At 39.9% G+C, this 24,436-nt stretch overlaps 1 protein-coding gene across 3 annotated transcripts in view; it reads left to right on the top strand.

Annotated features, from left to right (window-relative positions):
- LOC141163824 (catenin alpha-2) overlaps positions 1-24,436 on the top strand; it is a 1,318,034-nt gene that overhangs the window by 948,605 nt on the left and 344,993 nt on the right. For all 3 annotated transcript variants that reach the window (XM_073649181.1, XM_073649182.1, XM_073649183.1), the window contains 2 exons: positions 8,120-8,301; positions 13,659-13,764. In XM_073649181.1, coding sequence (XP_073505282.1) covers positions 8,120-8,301; positions 13,659-13,764 — 288 coding nt within the window. The remainder of the gene's footprint in view (positions 1-8,119; positions 8,302-13,658; positions 13,765-24,436) is intronic.

The following is a 24,436-nucleotide window of genomic DNA, read 5'->3' as shown; positions in this document are numbered from 1 at the left end:
AAAAAAGTCCTTTAATTGAAATAAACACACAATTCTTTATTGTTCTAAATTAAACCATACTTACCGCCACGCCCATTCCAGCTGAAGCCAATGATCTCCTGCAATAAAAGTAAAATAATAAAGCAACATCATCCTTACCTTTCCATGGCTCCCACGACAGCTTCAGCTCTGCTACATCGAGATGACAGGCTGGACCGCAGCAGAACGCTGCCATCCAGCCTGTCATCCCGCAGACACTGAGAAGCGCAGGCATGCTTGCGCTCGTCAGTGTCTCTCTGTGACGGCATCCAGATGAGCCGAGGTCATGTCCAATGAACTCGGCTCACCTCATGCACGTCACTGACAGCGTGGGAAAATTCTCACGCTGAAGCGCTGAGTGCAGGAGAATTCTCCCACGCTGTCAGTGACGTACATGAGGTGAGCCGAGTTCATTGTCGGCTCATCTGGATGCCGTCACAGTCAGACACTGAGGAGCGCAAGCATGCCTGCGCTTCTCAGTTTGTGCGGCATGGCAAGCTGGATGGCAGCGTTCTGCTGCGGTCCAGCCTGTCATCTCGATGTAGCAGAGCTGAAGCTGTCCTGGGAACCATGGAAAGGTAAGGATGAGGTTGCTTTATTATTTTTCTTTTATTGCAGGAGATCGTTGGCTTCAGCTGGAATGGGCGTGATGGTAAGTATGGTTTAATTTAGAACAATAAAGAATTGTGTCTTTATTTCAATTAAAGGACTTTATTCTGGGTGTTTGTGTTTTTTTTTGTAACTTTGACTATGGGGTTAGTAATGGGGGTGTCTTATAGACGCCTCTCCATTACTAACCTGGGCTTGATGTCAGCTGGCATTATAAGCTGACATCAACCCCAACCCTATTACCCCCTGGCATCGCACCAGGGCAGTGTGGAAGAGCGAGGCTAAGTGCCAGAATTGGCGCATCCTATGGATGCGCCATTTCTGGGGCGGCTGACGGCTGGTGTTTCTAGCCTGGGAGGGGGCCAATATTCATGGCTCCCTTCCTGGGCTATTAATATCAGCCCCCAGCTGTCTGCCTAGCCTTTGCTAGCTATTAAATTAGGGGGGACCCCACGTCATTTTTTTGGGTGGGGGTCCTCCATTTTAATAGCTAGTAAAGGCTAGGTATTCCGCTGGGAGCTGATATTAGTAGCCTGGGAAGCTCCGTGGGTATTACCCCCTTCCCAGGCTTCAAACATCTGCCCCAGCTGTCTGCTTAATCTCCGTTAGAGACGAAAATTACGGGGAACCCCACGCCAATTTTTTTTAATAATAAATCCTTTATTTTAATACTAAATGACAAGTACAGTAACCAACACTATCACTGTACTTATTATATATGTGACTGACATGTTTCTATCTATCTAATCTATGTGTGAAGCTCTATTCTGTCTGTTATAAATTGTTGGGTACAGATGCTGAATTGCCGGCCGGCTTTTTTAAAGAGACGGTGCATGAAAACACTATTATTTTTTTTGATAAATCCTTTACACTAAATGACAATTACAGTAAGCAACACTGTCACTGTACTTCTTATATATGTGGCTGACATGTTTCTATCTATCTAATCTATGTGTGATTCTCTATTCCTTCTATTCTAAATTGTCGGGTACAGATGCTGAATTGCCGGCCGGCTTTTTTAAAGAGACGGTGCATGAAAACACTATTATTTTTTTTAATAAATCCTTTGCAGTAAATGACAAGTACAGTAAGCAACACTGTCACAGTACTTCATATATATGTGACTGACATGTTTCTATCTATCTAATCTATGTGTGAAGCTCTATTCTGTCTGTTATAAATTGTCGGGTACCGCTGCTGAATTGCCGGCCGGCTTTTTTAAAGAGACGGTGCACGAAAACACTATTACATTTTTTAATAAATCCTTTACACTAAATGACAAGTACAGTAAGCAACACTGTCACTGTACTTCATATATATGTGACTGACATGTTTCTATCTATCTAATCTATGTGTGATGCTCTATTCCTTCATGTCTAAATTGTCGGGTACCGGTGTCTGCCGCTGCTGAATTGCCGGCCGGCTTTTTTAAAGAAAGCGTCTTCTGAGCAGTTTGTGAGCTTTTGGACACCTTTGAAGGTGTTTTCTATGTGTTCTTATGTGTTTTTGTTTGCCTGCCATTGGTTTTAACGGTGTTCGACGGTGTTCTAAGGTGTTCGACGAACAGTTCGACGAACAGTTCCTCGAACATCCCGGTGTTCGACGAACCGAACCGAACCCGAACACTACGGGGGTGGCTCAACACTACTCTTAAACGAGCCTTGCACATGAGTTAGAATAAAAGTCAAACGAGAATTTCAATTTGTAGTCACTTGTTTCGGGGTGTTGCCCCTCCTCAGTGTAAAGCATGAGATCTGATTTAGCTGCATGACACGCTTCTGACTGTGGTCTAAGGGATAACATTTTTCCTTGTGGAGATTGACATGCCTCACATGCCAGTGTAAGGAGACTTAAAGGCTATGCAATGCTCCTATGGTAAATTAAATATGGAAAGTGCTTTTAAAGAGACTGGCACGTCACATTTCACAAAGAGAAAGGTTACCCCTTAGAATTTAAAAAGGAATTGTATTTTTAACAAACTCTGCATAAATCAATAGGACAGGTGAATATAAGAAACTTTGTCATATCAGAGAAATCTGCTTCCTTCAATTACCAGCTACTTTATCCCCTCTCCGCTGCCTCCTGAACTTATCACTCGCAATAAAAAAAATGCGCTGCTAGTTCACTGTGATGTTTTTTTATACAACCTATTGTACTCTAAAGTGAGGGAGAGGAGGCATGAGGAGCAGAGTGAGGAAACAAGCAGAAGGATCCATAGAGAGTTTGTATAGAGCTTTCTAACAAGTATTCTATCTCACATCAGAGCTCGGCTCACATCCAGACAGCTGAGATCTGCTACATTGTGTCTTCATTGCTGCTGGTACCCCTTTATGTGTCCTGTATCTTAGCTGATAGTCTCCCCCCACCAGCTCACAGTCGATTGAAAATTATGGGATAAATCCTACAAGGGTGAAAACTGATGAAAATTCAGGATACAGGTCATAGAATATAATCCAAATAATAATATTATCCAAAACCAGCATTATTTCTCATGTGCTCAAACATGACAGCTTATTCCAAAAAGTTCCTTTCAATTACAATTATTCTTAACAGGCAATATGTAAACTAATTATCCAACCCTTAACACCAAATAGATGTGTGTGCAGGTTAAAAAAATGCAAGTTAATTCATGTTTCCTCTTTTTATAAAGAAATGCGCTTTAGAACTGATAAGCAAATGAAGCTGGAAGTTCTCTGGAAGATACAGATGAGTTTCACTTTCTAAGCTACTGACTCTATTCTTAGCCTAACTTAGCCTTCCAGAAAATTATTGACATCCTGCAGCAGTGCTGTCAATCATCCAGTGAAGGGCAGAGTTAGGCTGAGAAAAGGGCTGGGACTAGAGGCAGTGGAAATGCTCCATTCCCACCAGTGCACTTCCATCCTCATTTGCATATCACTTCTAAAGTGGATTTCTTTGCAACAGATCATCCTTTTGTTTAACAAATGTATGGATTCACGTTTTTTCTTATCATCTACACACAACTAATCAGTTTTGGGAGAGAAGGGAGTAGAATGAGATGATAAATTCCCTTTAAGTGGCATTTTCATCTCCTTCAAGTAGCAGTTAGCACTTGCTTCCTGAGCTGAAGGCTCAGTCAAACGCCAAAAAAAACATTAACCCCCCAAATCTATCTAGATGACAAAAGTAACAGATAGTAGAGGGTAGGAGGGAGCTGATGCTGCAGGATAACAAGGGAGCATCAGGGCAGAGATATTTAATTGATTTGGGCACACATCACCCCAGAAAGAGACTAACTGTCCAGTAGGCACTGAAAAAATTTTTTTTTCATAAACCATCAGAGAAGAGAGAAAAACATTCAGATTACATACAATTACAAGATTTGTTTCAAAGGAATGTCCTCTTGTCTTTCCAGAGAGTTTTGAATGTTAGCTAAACCTTTGGCATGCTTTAGCATAATCCTCTCCCTACAGAGTTTCTCAAAATCATTTTTTTAAAGCGTATCATCCTTGGCCATGCATATCAAGATTTATGTTGACCCAAGAGGAATGGCAAGGAAGTACAATTTTTGGTTTCAGCAATGGTATTTCTGGGGTCTACTATTTTTTTAGGCTAACACAAATTTTGGTTTTCACAAAGTTTGCTGCTTTCATATTTTTAGATCGTTTTGCCAGGTATTTCTATGGTTACCAAAATACAACTATAAGTATTTCATACATTTTTAAACTTTTATTGTCAAAAATATAAAGTTTGTGCAAAGACTGAATATTTACAGTGTTGCCCCTTATTTCTCTGTGTTTGCCCTTCTCCCTGGCAGCTGGATATCAGCTTCTAGGCTAAGTCCTTAATGATGGCTACTCATTCTCACCTAATCAGTGCTTGGAACTTATCACAGTCTCTGTGTTTTTGCTTGTTTAATTGCTTTTTGAGAAAAGACCACAATAGAATTGAGTTATGGGAATATTCCTGGCCATGGTCCTAAAATTTCAGTGTTTTGCCACGAAGTTATCGCCTATGACTTGGTCTCCATCATGCTGGAAAAGGCATTGCACATCACCAAACTGATCCTGAATGGTTGGGAGAAGATGCTCTTAGATGATGTTTAGATACCATTCTTTATTCACAGCAGTGTTCTTAGGTAAAATTGTCAGTGAGGCTCCTCCATGGATGAAAAGCAACCCCATACATAAATGCTCTCAGGATGTTGGCAGGACACAGGACTCATGGTAGAGATCACTTTTTCTTCCACAATCAATTATTGTTCCAGATTTTCCAAACAGTCTGAAAGGGGCTTCATCAGAGAAAATATCTTTGCAGAAAGTATAGGGATTACAGTGCAGAAGACTGGGGTAAAGGTATTTCTCTGATGAAGCCCCTGCCATGAATAAGAATGGTATCTAAAGATCCTCATAGAATAACTTCTTTAAATAATCCAGGAGAAATTTGGGAATAAATATTGCTTTTTTCCAGCTTAATGGAGCACAATGTCCCGGGACAAAATTGATAAGTCAATTGATAAACAAAGCATTGAAAGTTTGGGTCCATGAAAAGAAAACTCTCCAGATCTCAATCCCATTGGAAACCTGTGGTCAATCATCAAAAAACAGTTGGGCAAACAAATAACACAGAAATTATGATTATATCAAGCACTGATTAGGCAAATAAGGGCAGTCATCAATCAGGATTTGGCAAAGAAGCTGATATCCAACATGTCAACATGAAAGGCAGAAGTCTTCAAAAATAAGGGTCAACACTGTAAATACTGAGTCTTTGCATAAACTCCAGTCTTCTCTTTCATCTTTAGTCTCCTTCATTATTCAGTGTCTCCAATGCTCAGTAAGAGTTACTAAATATCATAACATTCAGTGTTCTTTGATGATATGATGTCACTTGAAGTCTAATAGGCAATGGTGGCCTGAAAGAGTAAAGATGAAAGATTAGACTGGAGCCAGAGGGAAGAAGTGAGCACCTGGAGGACCTGGCAGGGAGCTGTACTGGCAGAAAAGGTTAGGGTCAAGGTATTATATATTTTTTTTATTTTTTAAGTCCTTCTTGAACCTGAAAAGAGTCAAGAAAATTAATGGCAATTCGGTCAATAGGCTGCCATTTTACTTGACTCAATGAAAACTTACTGCAAAAAAATTGGCTTTGGCCAAATCCCAATTTTTAAATATTTAGATTTGAGAGTCCTCAGTGGTTGATACCTTTTAATTGCTGAAAAGATGGTAACAAATTCCAAGCTTTCGAGACTACTCAGGTCTCTTCATCAGGCTAGTATACCACAAAATCTGAAGAGACACATATTTATACACAATAAGATATAAAAATAATGCAATAAGTAAGACTCAATAAGACACAATAATACTGTCTTATTGTGTATAAAAATGTAACTCTTCTGATTTTGTGGTATACTAGCCTGATGAAGAGACCTGAGTAGTCTCGATATCTTGCAATTTGTTACCATCTTTTCAGTTAGAAATTAAAAGGTATCAACCACTGAGGACTCTCAAATCTAAATATTTTTCTATCTACTGGCTAACACGGTACAAGAATATACAATTTTTTAATGAAATTCTAAGTGAATTTGTTTCACCTTGAATCGATTCATCTATCTGTAGCTGTTTGTAAATCATGGTCTTTGGTTTCAAAGTTACCTACAAATAGGGTTGCCTTTTGCAGGCATTGACCATTAGTGGCATATAATTAATTAACAGGGCCCAGTTATTGATTCTCTGGCAGTCTGTGGGGCCAGCCCAGTCTCGTGTTTTTATGTTTCGACTGAGATTCATGGACTTGCTGTGGACTGACTTTGATGAAATTTTCCGGACTTCTCCTGTGTTAGCATCCAATTAGCATGTTTTCATTTACTAGTTGACTCATGAAACTTCTTCTTTTTCCATAAATTGCTTCAATTTCTCTATTGTGACATGACCTCATTACACTGTGAATTAGTGATGTTACATGAATAGTTTTTGCCCACACAGTAGACGTGATAGACATCAGTACAGTAAGATAACACTACTTCCCATGGTACAATAGAAAGTCTTGCTTTATTAAAATCCTATTTGTTAAAATGTTTTTTTTATAATGAAGAATAATGTCATCTAAGTGAAATGATTGTGCTTTGATTGCATGGCAATAATCTGCTGTTCTGATGTGACATTATTATAATGCTCCCTCCTGAAACAAGTTTGTGCTCTCAGTTGCTTTCTTTTTGTCTTTATTCTTTTTCCCTGTCTCTTTCATTCTCTTTTCCTTCCTCATTTTTTTTTTACCTCTCCCCTTTTTACTCTCTCACTACATATTGAGGACATTATTTTACCTTAATATACATAATTTTTATTTAAAAATAATTTTGTAAAAGAGTTTTCTAAATAAACGTGAGTCAAAGTTCAACTTTGATCGAGAAGATCATTCAGGAGAAGAGAGATAAGAGTTATAGACTGTTGTCAGATGAATTCACTGTTATCTCACTTTGCTATGTACAGAGATATGTAGAGGTCGTGGAAGCCAATTGGTCCAATATTTTAAGCGAAATTAAATTGCAAAATTTGAAAATAATATTATCAATAAAAATAAATGCATTTAAATAAAAAATATTGTCCCAAAGAGTATGCATATCTTTTGGAGTCCAATTCACACCTATTTTCAGCATAAGCAATAAAAGCGCTTTATGGACGTCATAATCTAGATTCCCTATCTGTATGTCTTTGGAGTGTAAGAGGAAACCAGAAAACCTGAAGGAAACCAACGCAAACACGAGGAGAACATATAAACTCCTTGCAGATGTTGTCCTTGGTGGGATTTGAACCCATGATCCCATGTCTCTAAGGCTACAGTGCTAACCACTAAGCCACCCTGATGCCCACTGAGCCATCCTATCATGATGCAAAGTGATGCCTAATTGTCTAATTTGTGTCATCCTGTCGTCATTTACTTCTAGTTTTCAAAAAAGAGTAACCATCTAATTCTTGTGTCCTGTTGCATTATGTTTAAATAGTAAATTTTCCCGATTCTTCAAGTTTCCAATATAGAATCATAATGCTATTAGCACATTGATGCAAGCATTTTAACTGCAGTTATCTTCAAATTTTATTTTAAGGATAAAAAAATAACAAAATCTTACAATGGATAAATCACTGTGAACTTAGGCACAGAACTTGTGTTCCATAAGCATTTCTGCAAAGTTTTTAAGGACTCCTAATTTAATTTCTCACAAAATAAATTCTGCACATAACCATGACATTCTAGTAAAAACATTGAAAAGGCTGAAACTCACATCACTATATATCTGTGGCCAAATATTGAGAGATGTGGCATAAACTTCTCCTAATGGAGTATCCCAAAATTATGTTTCTCTCAACACTGGTGACGTAGGTCCACTCATCTCGAGATAATTAGAGTCAAGTGGTTAAGGTAAGGAAGGGTGAAAATACATTTTTAGTTGCCATAATATCATCATATTTTATGATTATACTTATAATATCAGAAATACTTTCCATTCCAAACCTTCTGTTATTGTTTTTTATAGGCAATCATGGCCCAACTCCCGCAAGAAGAGAAGGCTAAAATTGCAGAACAGGTAGAGATCTTCCATCAAGAGAAAAGCAAACTGGATGCTGAAGTTGCCAAATGGGATGACAGTGGAAATGACATAATTGTGTTGGCAAAGCAAATGTGCATGATCATGATGGAAATGACAGATTTTACCAGGTAAGAATAAATAAGTTGTCCACGTTGAAAGTAATTCAAAAGAAAGTCCAAAAATGTGTGTGGGGTAGATGTTGTTTGGGCTAGTATCCTCACAGTTAAGAGATAATGGAAAAAAACAAGTTGGCAAAGTATAGTAGCAATCATTGGAGGCAGTAGAGGAAGAGCAAGAAGAGAGGGTCAAGCCTTGTGTTAAAGGGGTTTTCCGGGACATTTATCTGATTGGTGCGGGTGCAATGTCAATGGTATAATGATCTTCGCCAAGCAGTGAACCTTTGCACCCTCTTCAAATCAATATGGAGCAGAGGTGCAAGACCAAGCCATGGACACAATACCGTTTGTAGAGCTACTCTGTGCATCTACTCAACTGAGCACTTCCGGAAGCACCTGATCGGCTGGGGTGTCAGATATCGATAAACTATTTCATGGATGAATCATCAATATAAAAGTCCCAAGCAACTTTTTATCGTTGATGATATATTGGGGTTGTGCTACTTGGTGATTTGGTTTAATTATATGGTGCATGTATTTGCGGAAGGCTAATTGGCATATAGTGAGGGCATATACTAGTAGTTTGGTTTTATTGCAGTATAGAAGTAGTCAATGTATGAAATGTTGAAAGGGAGAGATAATTTTTGATATTGGTATAAAGATATCTAAATACATAAGATGATGGCTGATTAAACCCTTGATATATGATTGGATTACCTAACTATCTTGGCTCATATGAAGCTAGATTACCAATCCAGACAATAAATAATGATAAGTCTGTGTATGTAAATCAATCATAAGCCCTACAAGAAAAAATAACACACTTTGATAGGAAAATTAAAATATATTATTTATTAAATAGCTTAAAATACACATATTTTTATTATGATAAAATATATACACAAATTCCAGGGATATGGTAAACACATTGACCAAGTCTTGAGAGATTGGGGTATAATGGTAGTAGTAATAATTACATAATCAATATGAATATAAAATTACAAAATACAAAATCAATACAAATAGAAAAATGAATAAACCATACAAATACTTAAGCATAATCAGACAAGAGTAAAAATTCATAGGAATAAAAGGGCAAGTGCATAAAATTTCTTAAACTTAATTATGTAAAACTAAGGTATGATCCACAATATATCAAATAAATATATCCGATAAATATTATATAATACCATTTCAATTTAAATATTATAAGTTAATGAATAGTTACCCAAACCAGTTTCCACCCCGACGCACGTTTCGTACATTGCTTCCTCAGAGGAGGCCTCATATGAAACTAGATAAATGCAACTGTTTAACTTTGGCCAAGCCTCTGTTTTTAATGGGATTGGTCAAGTGTATTGGGACCTCTAGTCTATTCCCAATGTCTGTTATTCTGGCTGGGATATCAATCATTTTGGATTTACTAAATAGAAGTGTTGTAGAAGTTTTTTTATTTTTCACATTATAGATAATTTACAAATTATGATCTACAGTATATCACTTTAGGATATAAATGTCATAAATGCACAAAATTCTGTTTCTATGGAGCCCATGAGAATAAAAGCGAGGATGGCTAAAAGTTTAGCTCAGGATGATTCTGTCCTTTTAAACTTGAGCATTGCAAACCATTTTAGGAAAGATCACTCTGTTGGCACTACAATGATAACCAAACAAAGGAAGACCAACATCAGCTCACCGATGCAATTAAAGTTCAGGCCGGTTCCTGGGCAATGGGAGCCATGGAGAGAAGAGGAAAAAAAGAGGAAAAATATCCAGAAACCGCAGTAATGCATAAAAAACAGATAGATATAACATTAAAAGCATGTAAAAAAAAAGACACCAGGTCTACACATTTCGAGCTACTAGCTCTCAGTCCTTTATACACTGCTCAAAAAAATAAAGGGAACACTTAAACAACACAATGTAACTCCAAGTCAATAACACTTCTGTGAAATCTTCCTGTCCAGTTATGAAGCAACACTGATTGTGAATCAATTTCTCCGACTTTTGTGCAAATGGAAGAGACAAGAGGTAGAAATAATAGGCAATTAGCAAGATACACCCTATAAAGGAGTGGTTCTGCAGGTGGTGACCACAGACCATTTCTCTGTTCTCATTCTTTTTGGCTGTTGTTTTCGTCACCTTTTCATTTTGCCATTGCTCTCACCCCTAGAGGTACAGTAGCATGAGGCGGTGTCTACAGTACAACCCACAGAAGTTGCTCAAGTAGTGCAGTTCACCCAGGATGGCACATCAGTGCGAGTTGTGGCAAGACGGGTAGCTGTGTTTGTCAGCACAGTGTCCAGAGCATGGAGCAGATACCAGGAGATGTGGAGGGAGTCATACGAGGGCAACAACCCAGCAGCAGGACCATAACCTCCTGCTTTGTGCAAGGAGGAACAGGAGGAGCACTGCCAGAGCCCTGCAAAATGACATCCAGCAGGCCACAAATGTGCATGTGTCTGCACAAATGGTTAGAAACCGACACCATGAGAGTGGTATGAGGGCCTTACGTCCACAGATGGGGGTTGTGCTCACAGCCCAACACCATGCAGGACGCTTGGCATTTGCCACAGAACACCAGGATTGGCAAAGTCGCCCCTGGCGCCCTGTGCTCTTCACAGATGAAAGCAGGTTCACATTGAGCACATGTGACAGACGTGACAGAGTCTGGAGATGCTGTGGAGAGCAATCTGCTGCCTGCAACATCCTTCAGCATGACCGGTTTGGCAGTGGGTCAGTAATGGTGTGGGGTGGCATTTCTTTAGAGGGCCGCACAGCCCACCATGTGCTCACCAGAGGTAGCCTGACTGCCATTAGGTGTCGAGATGATATCCTCAGAACTCTTGTGAGACCATATGCTGGTGTGGTTGGCCGTGGGTTCCTCCTAATGCAGGACAATGTCAGACCTCATGTGGCTGGAGTGTGTCAGCAGTTCCTGCAAGATGAAGGTATTGAAGCTATGGACTGGCCCGCCCACTCCCCAGACCTGACCCTGATTGAGCACATCTGGGACATCATGTCTTGCTCCATTCACCAACCAGTTGCACCACAGACTGTCCAGGAGTTGGCGAATGCTTTAGTCAAGGTCTGGGAGGAGATCCCACAGGAGACCATCTGAAACCTCACCAGGAGAATGCTCAGGCATTGTAGGGAGGTCACACAGGCACGTGGAGGCCACACAGAATACTGAGCCTCATTTTGACTTGTTTTAAGAACATTACATCAAAGTTGGATCAGCCTGTAGTGTGTTTTTCCACTTTAATTTTGGGGTTGACTTCAAATCCAGGCCTCCATTGGTTAATAAATTTGAATTCCATTTGAAATTTTTGTGTGATTTTGTTGTCAGCACATTCAACTTTGTACAGTACAAAGTATTCAATGAGAATATTTCATTCATTCAGATCTAGGATGTGTTATTTGTGTGTTCCCTTTATTTTTTTGAGCAGTGCATATACTTTTTTCAAAGACAATTTTTGCGATTGTTTGATTTTTTCCTCTTCTCTCTGTGGCTACAATTTTAAAGCCAATAGGAAGTAACCAGGCTCCAGGTCATGCTATGAATTTAAAGAGTCTCTTAGTTCTATCCCGAAATGGAGATTTGTAGTGGTACAAACCAGCACAAAGTTGAAGGCCCCGCAAAGTAAATTTTACATGATTGAATTTTAATTGTGTAGGTTAAAAAATTAACTTTGATCACCATCTATTGAGTGTCAAAGATACTAGATGAAAACATTGTTCCTCTACATAAAACTAGAACTTGATAGAGTGTGGGTGTACAACATTTTTCCCAGAAGGAGTGGAAATTAATCATAATACAAACATGTTCAAAAACAGTGTAAGTACATTCAGAAGAAGCACTTAATGTAAAATTCAAAGAGAGGTGTACCATAATTATGTTACGTTGACCTGGTACAAGTACTTGTTTTCCTCTGTAATTGGCACAAGTGGTTTCATGAAGTAGGAGCGCTCTGTTCCACAAAGAGCTTAAAAAAATTATTGTTTTCTGAATGAATCACATTCTCTATATTTTGTTGAAAAATACAATCAAAACTGAGTTTGTTTTCAAAGTTTACTGTCTATCCTCGATTACAAGATGTAATATGGATTCTTGTGTATGGAATATTTCCGAGTGTTAATAGATAGAATCATTTGATGTCTCTGATAGTGTTGAGCAAATTTGTATGGCATTTCAAATTCGTGTTTGTGTTCGGGGTTCCGGCTTGTTCGCGCCAAAAAATCGGCTCCACCCACGAACATCCCTGATTTGTCACGCTGTCACATAGTTGTTACGATGTTATCTGCATGACAGAGTGGCTAATCAGGGATGTTCATGGGCAGAGATGTTTTTTTGGCGCGAACAAGCCAGAACCCCGAACACGAATTTGAAATGCCGAACAAATTCGCTCAATACTAGTCTCGGATATTTAGCATTTTAATAGTTTTTAGAGTTTTATTCTTGGAGATCAGATAGGTATAAACTAACCAGATCTTTCCCGCCCACTAAAAACAAAAGGTATTAAATAATAATGCGTCAATCAAATTTTATTAAGAGACCTAATACCCTCTCCTTCATGGAGTTGCTGGTGGCACATAATTATTTTGGGTCAAACAGTTAAGGAAAACCAAAATACTCATCTGAAAAAGCATCAAAGGCTTAGATGGCATCCCTTGTAGAGTCGAAATGAGAGAAACTGAGGCTAAGATCATAAGCATCATAAACTTTCTGCTATGTAACTGCCACCAATCTATTGTCAATCTGTAGCAAAAACGTGGGGAAGAGATCGTAAGGGTTCAGACATGGAACAATATGGTGACACACAAGTTGTGCCTTACATAGTCTTCAAATTGCCACTGCTTTGAAATAGACTGACTGGGTAAATAAAGATATACAAGAATATACATCTCCTAAATTATAGCACATCATTGATGTATATTAATTTTATACATGTCTTACCTGGGTTGCTGATGACAATCACCATTGATTTGAATATATTTGCCAAAACATGCATTGAACCCAGCAGTCTAAGCATCAAGTTTTGGCCCATGAATGTCTGTTCAAAAATTTGATATTCCAGCAGAGCTGTCTTCTTAATGAGCACTTAAAAATGTACATACTATTAAATATAATTCATGAGCTTGAAGAAGCCATCAAACTAAACTGCTGGCGTGAAACTTTAGATAAGAACGGAAGTTGGCACACGCCTTCCTTTATTCAGCACGGCTTTAGAAGGTGAACTCATAGTGAATTACAAATCATTTATTTAATGGTAAAAAGGGTAAAAAAAAATCAATGATCAAGGTAGTTCAGTCTGGGTGGTTATTTTAGTCATTTAATTGAATTGCAATTACACTATTTTCTTTTGTAGAGGGAAAGGTCCACTAAAGAACACATCTGATGTGATTAACGCCGCCAAGAAAATTGCAGAAGCCGGCTCCAGAATGGACAAGCTGGCACGTGCTGTTGCTGATCAGGTAAGACTCCTCGAGAAGATCTAAGAAGACTCTTATTAAAGAGGAATTCCCAAAATCACAATGTGGTCTTATAAAAATGTACTAATATATTTATTAACTTGTCCCAATATAACCCATTTTTAAATCTTTCTAGTTTTGCACATAATATTCACCCCACCCTCCTCCAAAGGATGACTCATCAGGTTCTATTTAAACTTCAATTGCAATTGGAACAGTCCTTCAGAAATTCCATTTCATAATAGATCATGTGCAGTAACGTCTCTCTCATCTGGCTTCCACTATAGCTGTGGTCTACTGTGATGGATGATGTCATCAAAAGCGATGGAGCCATGTTTCTTACAGTGCAGAGAAATCATACTAGGATGGTGTAGATGTGTGCTGGTAACTAAGAGGAGCAATATTCTGCAGGATTAGATGTATACAAGACACTGAGAGGAGTGATACACTGCAGGAGGAGCTCTGTGTACAGGGGTGGAAAGGTGAGACATACTGCAGATGGGGCTGGAAGAAACAATGTACAAATGATGGAGCTCAATATAGAGGGGCTGAGAGGAGAGATGTACTGCAGGTGGTGGCATTGTGAACAGGGTCTGAGATTAATTTAACTCTATTTCTTACTTGCTGCTGAGAAATCAGTGATGTGAAGCTACAAATGCCGCTCTATTCATACTTATGACAAAGGATTATCTCCTTATCTCCTGTTGTACGCATCAAAAGAGCGATATTTGCAGTTTCAGGAAGCTGATCTGTCAGCAGCAGGTAAAAAACACAGCTCTGCACTGCTGGTGTAAAGGATCGCAGAATTGTTAAACTCTGCTGTAACCAACTAAGGATACAAAACCACATAGCAAATATACTGATGTAGATGTCAGAAAATAAAATTTTTCAGGCAGAGAACTGTACAGCAGCAGAGAGTGTAAAGAAGCATAAGATTAATTTAACACTTAGATTAGCTTGATAACTTAGAAAGGTGGGATTAGTCAGGAACACACATGAAAGGAAGAAGGGGTCTGCAGCACTGAGGAGAAGCCAATTCTGCTAGAAATGTAGTTAAGCAGATATGAATAGGACTGTATATTCTGATGTGTGAAGTTAGATGCACCGAGGAGCACATAGGGATGAAAAAAAATATAACGGTACTGTTACGCTCGCGCCCGGACTGATTAGTGATCCCACAGTACCATGAACCAAGGAGTGCCTGGAGGGGCATAACTAATTATAAACTCGGGCCGACCAAGGTCACACAGCGGCTCAGTAGACTCCAATAACCAGGGAGGTACCGAGCAGAGGGACCAGGTGCTACTCCAGGTCAGACCCCGGTCACAGCTGTTGACCCACACTGGGGAATGCAGGAACTGGCAGGTTAGGCTGGTATACAGACAGGTGGGTACTGGCTGGCACGGCTGGTATGAAGACAGGTGGGTATTGGCCGGCACGGCTGGTATGCAGACAGGAGGTGACTGGCAGGCTCGGCTGGCATGAAGATAGGTGGGCACTGGCAGGCACGGCTGGTATGCAGACAGGCGGGTACTGGCAGGTAGGAACACAGGTAGGATAGGGACCAGTTCAGACTGGGACACAGGAATGGAGCCGCAGGTGCGGTGGACAGCAGAGCAGGGCGAAACCGCAGGAGCGGTGAACAAGCAGAACGGAGAAAAACCGCAGGTGTGGTGAGCAAGCAGAGACTAGCAAAACCGCAGGTGCAGAGAACAAGCAGAGCGGAGCAAAACCGCCGGTACGGTGAGCAAGCAGATCGTAGCAAAACCGCAGGTGCAGTGAACAAGCAGAGCGGAGCAAAACCGCAGGTGCAGTGAACAAGCAGAATGGAGCAAAACCGCAGGTGTGGCGAACAAGCAGAGCGAAGCAAAACCGCAAGTGCAGTGAACAAGCAGAATGGAGCAAAACCGCAGGTGTGGCGAACAAGCAGAGCGGAGCAAAACTGCAGGTGCGGTGAACAAGCAGAGCGGAGCAAAACCACAGGTGCGGTGAACAAGCTGAGCGGAGCAAAACTGCAGGTGTGGTGAACAAGCAGATCGGAGCAAAACCGCAGGTGCCGTGAACAAGCAGAGTGGAACCGCAGGTGCGATGAATGAGCAGAGCGTAACCGCAGGTGCAGTGAACAAGCAGAGCAGAACAGAGCAGAAGGTGCAGGCAGACAGGACAGGGCTCTGTTCACATGGAACAGACTGGAAAATACAGGAAGATGGTTAGAACACAGGAGGTAGATACGGAGGAAGGGAAAGGGGACAAGCAGAACCAGATACACACAAGGTACTTACAATGAAGTAGCGAGTGGACACAAAACTCACAAACAGAAGTACAGAGACAACAAGTTGGAGTTAGGTGCAGGTTCAGACACTGCAGGAAAAGGGAAGGTTCGGACATAGAGACAAACAGGTAATGGGCTAGGACACTGTTCAGCGGGAACTGAACCGGGAAAAAGATACAGGAACGAGCCTGGGAACTCAGCCCCCAGGGTGACGGAAACAGACTAGAAGTCAGAGATACAGGTAACAGCCCTGGATACTCGGCCCTCAGGGTGGCGGAAACAGACTATAAGTCACAGGTACAGGTAGAGGCCCTGGGTTCTCAGCCCCGAGGGTGGTGGACAGACTAGAGTCAGGACAGGACCTGGCAGCTTACAGTTGCACAGAACAGACTGTGAGAAAGTGTTGCTCAGGCACCTCCCACTAGGTGAAGGGGGTTTAAGTATCCAGTGACTAACAGCAATAGGCTGGGGACGCAATAGGACTGCGCACACTGTAGCTTTAAGAATCAGAAAGCAACAGCGCCGACGCCCCAAGCCAGCAGACAAGGGACATACAATTAGCAGGTACTGGAGCAAAAGTGTGCAGCCTGGCCTGAAAGGTAAGATTGCGGTCTTGCATGGTGGGAGATGGTAAGCCATGCAAGCACGCCGCCAGGGATGTTACAGGAATAAAAATGAAACTATATGTTGGCCTTAGTCAGTATAATAACAATAAGTATCTACTGTATTTAAAGTGCTTTGTGAAAAATTGTGCATTTCTTTGAAAAACTTTTTAAAAAAGTAGGAGTTTGGTCACAATTTTGTGTTTTTAATCTTTGATGTAATTAAATTCTGGATAATTTATTAAAGCTTTTAATAGGGGAGCAACAGCTACACTAAATTACACTGAACACCGCAAAATGATGGATTATACACTATATACCACCTCGTCTATAAAAGTAAGTGGGTTTCCATCTTTAATCATCAATAAGGGTAATACATACCCTAAAGTAAGACATATGAGTAGTGATGGGCCAGCCTAAACCGTAAGGTTTGGAGTTTGTATCGGACACCTAGTGTCAATGTACAGACCCCGAACATGGACTTCTCTCAGAACAAAGCTTGTTGAAAGGCTCTAATGGGGACATCTTATAGACGCCTCTCCATTACTAACCCCTTGGCTTGATGTTAGTGGACATAATTTAGCGGACATCAACCCCAAAACCCTTACCCCATTTTTCAAAGCACCAGGACAATTGGGAAAAGCCAAAGCTAAGCAACAGAATTGGAGCATCTAATAGATGAGCCATTTCTGGGGTGGCTGAGTGCTGATGTTATTAGTCTGGGAGGGGGCCAATATCTATGGCACCGTCCCAGCCTAATAATAATAGCACTCAGCTGTCTGTTTAGCCTTTGTAGGTTATTTAAAATAGGGAGGACCACACACCAATTTAAATTATTTAAATAAATAATTAAAAAAAATGGCGTGGGGTCCCCTACATTTTTGATTTCCAGCCAAGCTAAAGCAGACAGGTGGGGACTGGTATTCTCAGCCTAGAAAGGCGCATGGACATTTTGCCCTCTCCAGTCTAAAAATAGCAGCCCACAGCCAACCCAGCTCTTCCTGCTTGCCAAGGCAAGTGGAGTAATAAAATCAGTAAAAATACCGGGGAGCCCATGGCATTTTTTTAAATGATTTATTTATGCAACAAATACAAGTATAGAAAACTATATTCACACTGCGTTCGGACATATTTCTTACTATAAACAGGCGCCGGCCGGTGAATACTCACATCAGCGTCACCTGTTCTCACTGCTATCAGGCCAGGCGCACGCTGATGGGAGTGATGGTCATCAGCTGACACCTGACCGGCTTTAAATAGGTACCTTTAGCCAAATTTGAAGGAATAGATTTAGAAGAAATGTAAATACTACTGTAGATCTGTCTGTCTTTGGTGGAGAGACACAGGCCTAATCAGAATCCAATTGTATCAGTGCTGATAATATTGGAGTCATGAACTCTGTTGCTGTGAGTATGTGAGCGTGTCTGTGACAATGTGCAACTGATAATGAGAAAAGTAAGAGAATATAATGTAAGAAAGTAAAATAAACAGGGATGAGATGAGAGAGTTAATTCGATGTGAATCGAATTCATGTCGAATTCTATGAAATTTGCAGGTTCTGGTACATTTTGACAATTCTTGATTCAATTCATGCAAATCGACAAAATAATGCCTCCTCCTTTTTACACATTGTCAGACTCAGTGTGATTGATCAATGATATGGTATATCTGTCATCTGTTCTGCTGTATTTGCATTACAAGTCCACATTTTTTTCTTCATTCGTAATGCACTAGAAAGCAGCAGCAAGAAATCACAATATTTTTTACAGAGAAATCAGTGACAGTCAATGAACTGTTCTGAGTTTTTACATTTTGTGTTCAATCTTTTTTATAAAGGGAGGATAAATTGCTTTTAATAAATACAAAAGAAAATTCCCCAAAATCTAGACATTTATCTATGACTGGCTACCTTACAAAGTGTGCATATCATGACTAAGAATATGGGAGACACTATCAGTCGAAACATAACTACCAATGGCACTAGCCATCTGGACATTAACACTATCAAACACATGTCTAAATTGGCCTTCTTTTCCTCTGGTAAGCCTATTAGTGGGAAAGGACCTAATGGTGTAATAAAAAAATTATGGCACATCACTAATGTGTAGACATTGGTTTTTGCACACCAACTTTCTTACTAGTTCAAATTAACAACTATATATTCCATCTAAACGGCAGTCTGTTACCACATTTTGCCTACCTACCATTTGTGCTCATATCTTTTTTGGCAAGTGTTGAATACTTGAGGTTGAAAAAATTGTTAAAAAATAATTATAGTTTTGTATAAAATGTATGGCAAAAGAAAAAGTGGCAATGGCAATGGACGAGGTAGTGTAGAAGGAAAAAAAATGTATACATTGGCTAAGAGTGTGAGAGTCACTAGCAGCAGAAGATTCACCAACATCACTGGCACTAGGCATCTGGTTAGTAACACTACCAAACACAGGTAATGGCTGAGAATGTGGGAGCTAATGGCCACAGAAGCACTACCTTCACCACTGGTAACAGCCATCCAGCTAGAAGTACTACAAAATGAAATATAAATTTGGCCTCCTTTGCTTCTGGCAAGTGTATTAGTAAGGAGAAGTCAGTGGGTTTTATGGAAAATATGGCACATCACTCATCTCAGTCACAAAAAGTTTTAGTCAGTATTTTGCACAAAATGGTCTGCCTGAACACAGATGACTAAGAGGGATAATTTTTGGACCATTTTTTAAATTAAAAAAAATATTAAAAGTCTGTGATATTAAATGGGCTGTTAATTTCTACCGAATTGCAAAATATTTCTATGGTGAGGTCACTTTGACATCACTAAGGCTGTGATTGCATTAAAGACCTTAAAATCGATTGGATATAGTCCTATGGGAACTCATAGTCTTACACATGTCTTTTCAGGGCAATCGGTGGCTGTAAATAAACTCTTTTTTAAAAAACAATTGTAACATCTGGTTAATTTGGATTTCATAAGGTTTGATAATCGATTTAGTCACTAGTATGACAGGGCTCGTACATAGTCTTTTCTGCAGTATCATATGGATGCGAAAACCTGGAAGATACAGAAAAAAGATAGAAGAAGAAGAAGAATCATTGCCTTTGAAATGAGGTGCTGGAGAACGATGTTATCAATACCATGGATGGCAAGATGAACAAACAAATAAATCTTGGAACAAATCAAGTCAGTTATATCACTCAAAGCAAGGATCATCAAACTATGACTTGCCTACTTTGGACACATCATACGAAGAGATCAATCATTGGTGTAGGACATCATGGTTGGATTAATTGAAGGAACAAGACATAGAGGAAGACCAACAACACGATGACTTGATTCAATCAAAATAACAGCAGAGAAGACCTTGGTGGACCTATCTAGGCTTACACAAGATTGATCTTTTTACAGATCGTTCATCCATCAAGTTGTCATCGCTCAAGACTGAGCCAAAGACATTTAAATTATAATAATGTTACCAAAGTATTTCAGAGGAGATGTGTAATGTTGAACGAATTTGTTCGGCATTAGAGATGAGCGTTGTTCTACTCGAACTGTTCGCCAATCTCAAATTCGAGCTGTTTTGGGCGGTGTTCGAGCCGTTCGGCGAACACGAACATTTTGAGAAAAATTCGGCTGTTCGAGGTTATGTTCGATAACTGTTCGTGCACCAAAATCATAACTGGATTTTTTCTCAGTAATGATGAAAATTAATGTTAATACGCAGTTTGAGTGTACAGCGGGGTGGGGGGAGGGGCAGGGGATGGATCTCTGCAGGAACAATGAAGATCTCCATTTTTTTTTCTCTTTCCCGCATTTACAGTGGGGAGGTGCAATCTGTCAGCCTATCAGCAGCGCACACACGGAGCGAAGTGCTTTTTTTCACACAAGCAAGGGCATGTGTCATTGGCAGTGTATGTCACATGTCCTTGCCCTATAAGACCAAGCCATTTTCCCCGTCGCCACCATTTTCTCACTGCTGCAGCTGCGTGTTAGACGGCAACGCTGTTGCTGTGTGCGCTATACCTTGTTAATTTCAAGCCAATTTTCGCACAAATATACAGATAGCTTGGGAGTAGGGAATAGTTGTGATTGCAGTCCTTTTAAGGACTAGGTTACAGCATTTCCTACGACTTTTATCAGGGAGGTCTGTGCTCTTAAATAGATAGGTTGTGGGAGTAAAGACTAATTGTAATTGGAGTCCTTTTCAGGACTAGGTTACATGAGTTCCTATCAGTTTTTGCCAGGCAGGTCTGTGCCAGTGCTGTGCAAGTTTTTTTCACAGCATTTGGCTGAATCTAGCAAAGCTAATCCTTTTTGGCCTATTGCAGAGTGTGTTAGTCAGTGGAGTAGCCTATCTGTGTTGCAAGATATACCACCTGTGTATAGAATACCAATTTTTTTACTGCACCTAGTGAAACCTACCTCTGAAAAAATATTTGGGCTTCTAGCTGTGTGCTGGACTTGTTGTATTAGTCCATCTATACTGACCTCCATCAGGTTGCAAACTGAATATATTTTTTTCTGCATCTACCTCTGAAAAAATATTTGGCCTTCTAGTAGTGTGTCGGACTTTCTCTATTAGTCCATCTATACTGACCTCCATCAGGTTGCAAATTAAAACTAATTTTTATCTGCATCTACAGTACCTCTGAAAAAATATTTGGGCTTCTAGCAGTGTGTGGGACTTGTTCTATTAGTCCATCTATACTGACCTCCATCAGGTTGCAAACTGAATATATTTTTTTCTGCATCTACCTCTGAAAAAATATTTGGGCTTCTAGCTGTGTGTGGGTCTTGTTCTATTAATCCATCTATACTGACCTCCATCAGGTTGCAAACTGAATATATTTTTTTCTGCATCTACCTCTGAAAAAATATTTGGCCTTCTAGTAGTGTGTCGGACTTTCTCTATTAGTCCATCTATACTGACCTCCATCAGGTTGCAAATTAAAAATAATTTTTATCTGCATCTACAGTACCTCTGAAAAAATATTTGGGCTTCTAGCTGTGTGCGGGACTTGTTGTATTAGTCCATCTATACTGACCTCCATCAGGTTGCAAACTGAATATATTTTTTTCTGCATCTACCTCTGAAAAAATATTTGGCCTTCTAGTAGTGTGTCGGACTTTCTCTATTAGTCCATCTATACTGACCTCCATCAGGTTGCAAATTAAAACTAATTTTTATCTGCATCTACAGTACCTCTGAAAAAATATTTGGGCTTCTAGCAGTGTGTGGGACTTGTTCTATTAGTCCATCTATACTGACCTCCATCAGGTTGCAAACTGAATATATTTTTTTCTGCATCTACCTCTGAAAAAATATTTGGGCTTCTAGCTGTGTGTGGGTCTTGTTCTATTAATCCATCTATACTGACCTCCATCAGGTTGCAAACTGAATATATTTTTTTCTGCATCTACCTCTGAAAAAATATTTGGCCTTCTAGTAGTGTGTCGGACTTTCTCTATTAGTCCATCTATACTGACCTCCATCAGGTTGCAAACTGAATATATTTTTTTCTGCATCTACCTCTGAAAAAATATTGGGCTTCTAGCTGTGTGTGGGTCTTGTTCTATTAATCCATCTATACTGACCTCCATCAGGTTGCAAACTGAATATATTTTTTTCTGCATCTACCTCTGAAAAAATATTTGGCCTTCTAGTAGTGTGTCGGACTTTCTCTATTAGTCCATCTATACTGACCTCCATCAGGTTGCAAATTAAAAATAATTTTTATCTGCATCTACAGTACCTCTGAAAAAATATTTGGGCTTCTAGCTGTGTGCGGGACTTGTTGTATTAGTCCATCTATACTGACCTCCATCAGGTTGCAAACTGAATATATTTTTTTCTGCATCTACCTCTGAAAAAATATTTGGCCTTCTAGTAGTGTGTCGGACTTTCTCTATTAGTCCAACTATACTGACCTCCATCAGGTTGCAAATTAAAACTAATTTTTATCTGCATCTACAGTACCTCTGAAAAAATATTTGGGCTTCTAGCAGTGTGTGGGACTTGTTCTATTAGTCCATCTATACTGACCTCCATCAGGTTGCAAACTGAATATATTTTTTTCTGCATCTACCTCTGAAAAAATATTTGGGCTTCTAGCTGTGTGCGGGACTTGTTGTATTAGTCCATCTATACTGACCTCCATCAGGTTGCAAACTGAATATATTTTTTTCTGCATCTACCTCTGAAAAAATATTTGGCCTTCTAGTAGTGTGTCGGACTTTCTCTATTAGTCCATCTATACTGACCTCCATCAGGTTGCAAATTAAAAATAATTTTTATCTGCATCTACAGTACCTCTGAAAAAATATTTGGGCTTCTAGCAGTGTGTGGGACTTGTTCTATTAGTCCATCTATACTGACCTCCATCAGGTTGCAAACTGAATATATTTTTTTCTGCATCTGCCTCTGAAAAAATATTTGGCCTTCTAGTAGTGTGTCGGACTTTCTCTATTAGTCCATCTATACTGACCTCCATCAGGTTGCAAATTAAAACTAATTTTTATCTGCATCTACAGAACCTCTGAAAAAATATTTGGGCTTCTAGCAGTGTGTGGGACTTGTTCTATTAGTCCATCTATACTGACCTCCATCAGGTTGCAAACTGAATATATTTTTTTCTGCATCTACCTCTGAAAAAATATTGGGCTTCTAGCTGTGTGTGGGTCTTGTTCTATTAATCCATCTATACTGACCTCCATCAGGTTGCAAACTGAATATATTTTTTTCTGCATCTACCTCTGAAAAAATATTTGGCCTTCTAGTAGTGTGTCGGACTTTCTCTATTAGTCCATCTATACTGACCTCCATCAGGTTGCAAATTAAAAATAATTTTTATCTGCATCTACAGTACCTCTGAAAAAATATTTGGGCTTCTAGCTGTGTGCGGGACTTGTTGTATTAGTCCATCTATACTGACCTCCATCAGGTTGCAAACTGAATATATTTTTTTCTGCATCTACCTCTGAAAAAATATTTGGCCTTCTAGTAGTGTGTCGGACTTTCTCTATTAGTCCATCTATACTGACCTCCATCAGGTTGCAAATTCAAAATAATTTTTTTCTGCATCTAACCCAGCCAATAGTTTTGGCCTAATACCACAGTTTGGCCACTCAGCTCTGCTCGGTTTCCATCCATTGTTTTTTTGTGCAAACAACTCCAGAGTTGTGAATTAGTTAACCACCAAAATGAGAGGAAAAAGGCCTGCTGCTGGTGGAAAGGGGAATAGGCGTGTTGGGAAGGGGAAAAAAGGTTGTGTCCGTGGGGTAGGTGTTAAAGCAACAGTAACATCTGCAGAAGAAAGACCATCTTCCAGCCAAACTAAAATGTCTACTTCTTTTAGCGGACAATGTGATAAGATCCCTTTCTTACGGCCACGCCAATCGCTACAAATTCCAGATGAGGCACAAAAACAGCAGGTGCTTCAACGGATATCAAGTGCTCCTTTAAGTGGGCTCTCCTCCACATCAACTTCAACATCACAAATACTCCAGTCCTCAAAGGTGTCACCCAAATTGCACTTGCTTCCTCACAGCTCTCAAATCTCCAGCTGCCCATCTGAGTATGAGGTAGAACAGATGGTTGAGTCTGCAGAGCTGTTTACTCATACTATAGCCTGGGAATCAGAGGTCGACTCCAGCGCTTCTGTGAAACCAGATGAGGAAATGATCTGCACTGATGCCCAGAATCTTTATGAGTCGGATCCAGGACCAGACGCAGAAGGTTCTGACCATAATGTAGACCCTCATTCCCAAACTGTAACTCCTGTTGGTGGAGACAATGAGGAAGACGATGAT

The sequence above is a fragment of the Phyllobates terribilis genome, unplaced genomic scaffold, assembly GCF_046119375.1.
Source record: "Phyllobates terribilis strain yellow unplaced genomic scaffold, ASM4611937v1 Scaffold_1__5_contigs__length_1240528914, whole genome shotgun sequence".
NCBI classification, from domain to species: domain Eukaryota; kingdom Metazoa; phylum Chordata; class Amphibia; order Anura; family Dendrobatidae; genus Phyllobates; species Phyllobates terribilis.
The sequence above is the reverse complement of the archived record's forward strand: the minus strand, read 5'-3'. Positions and strand labels throughout refer to the sequence as shown.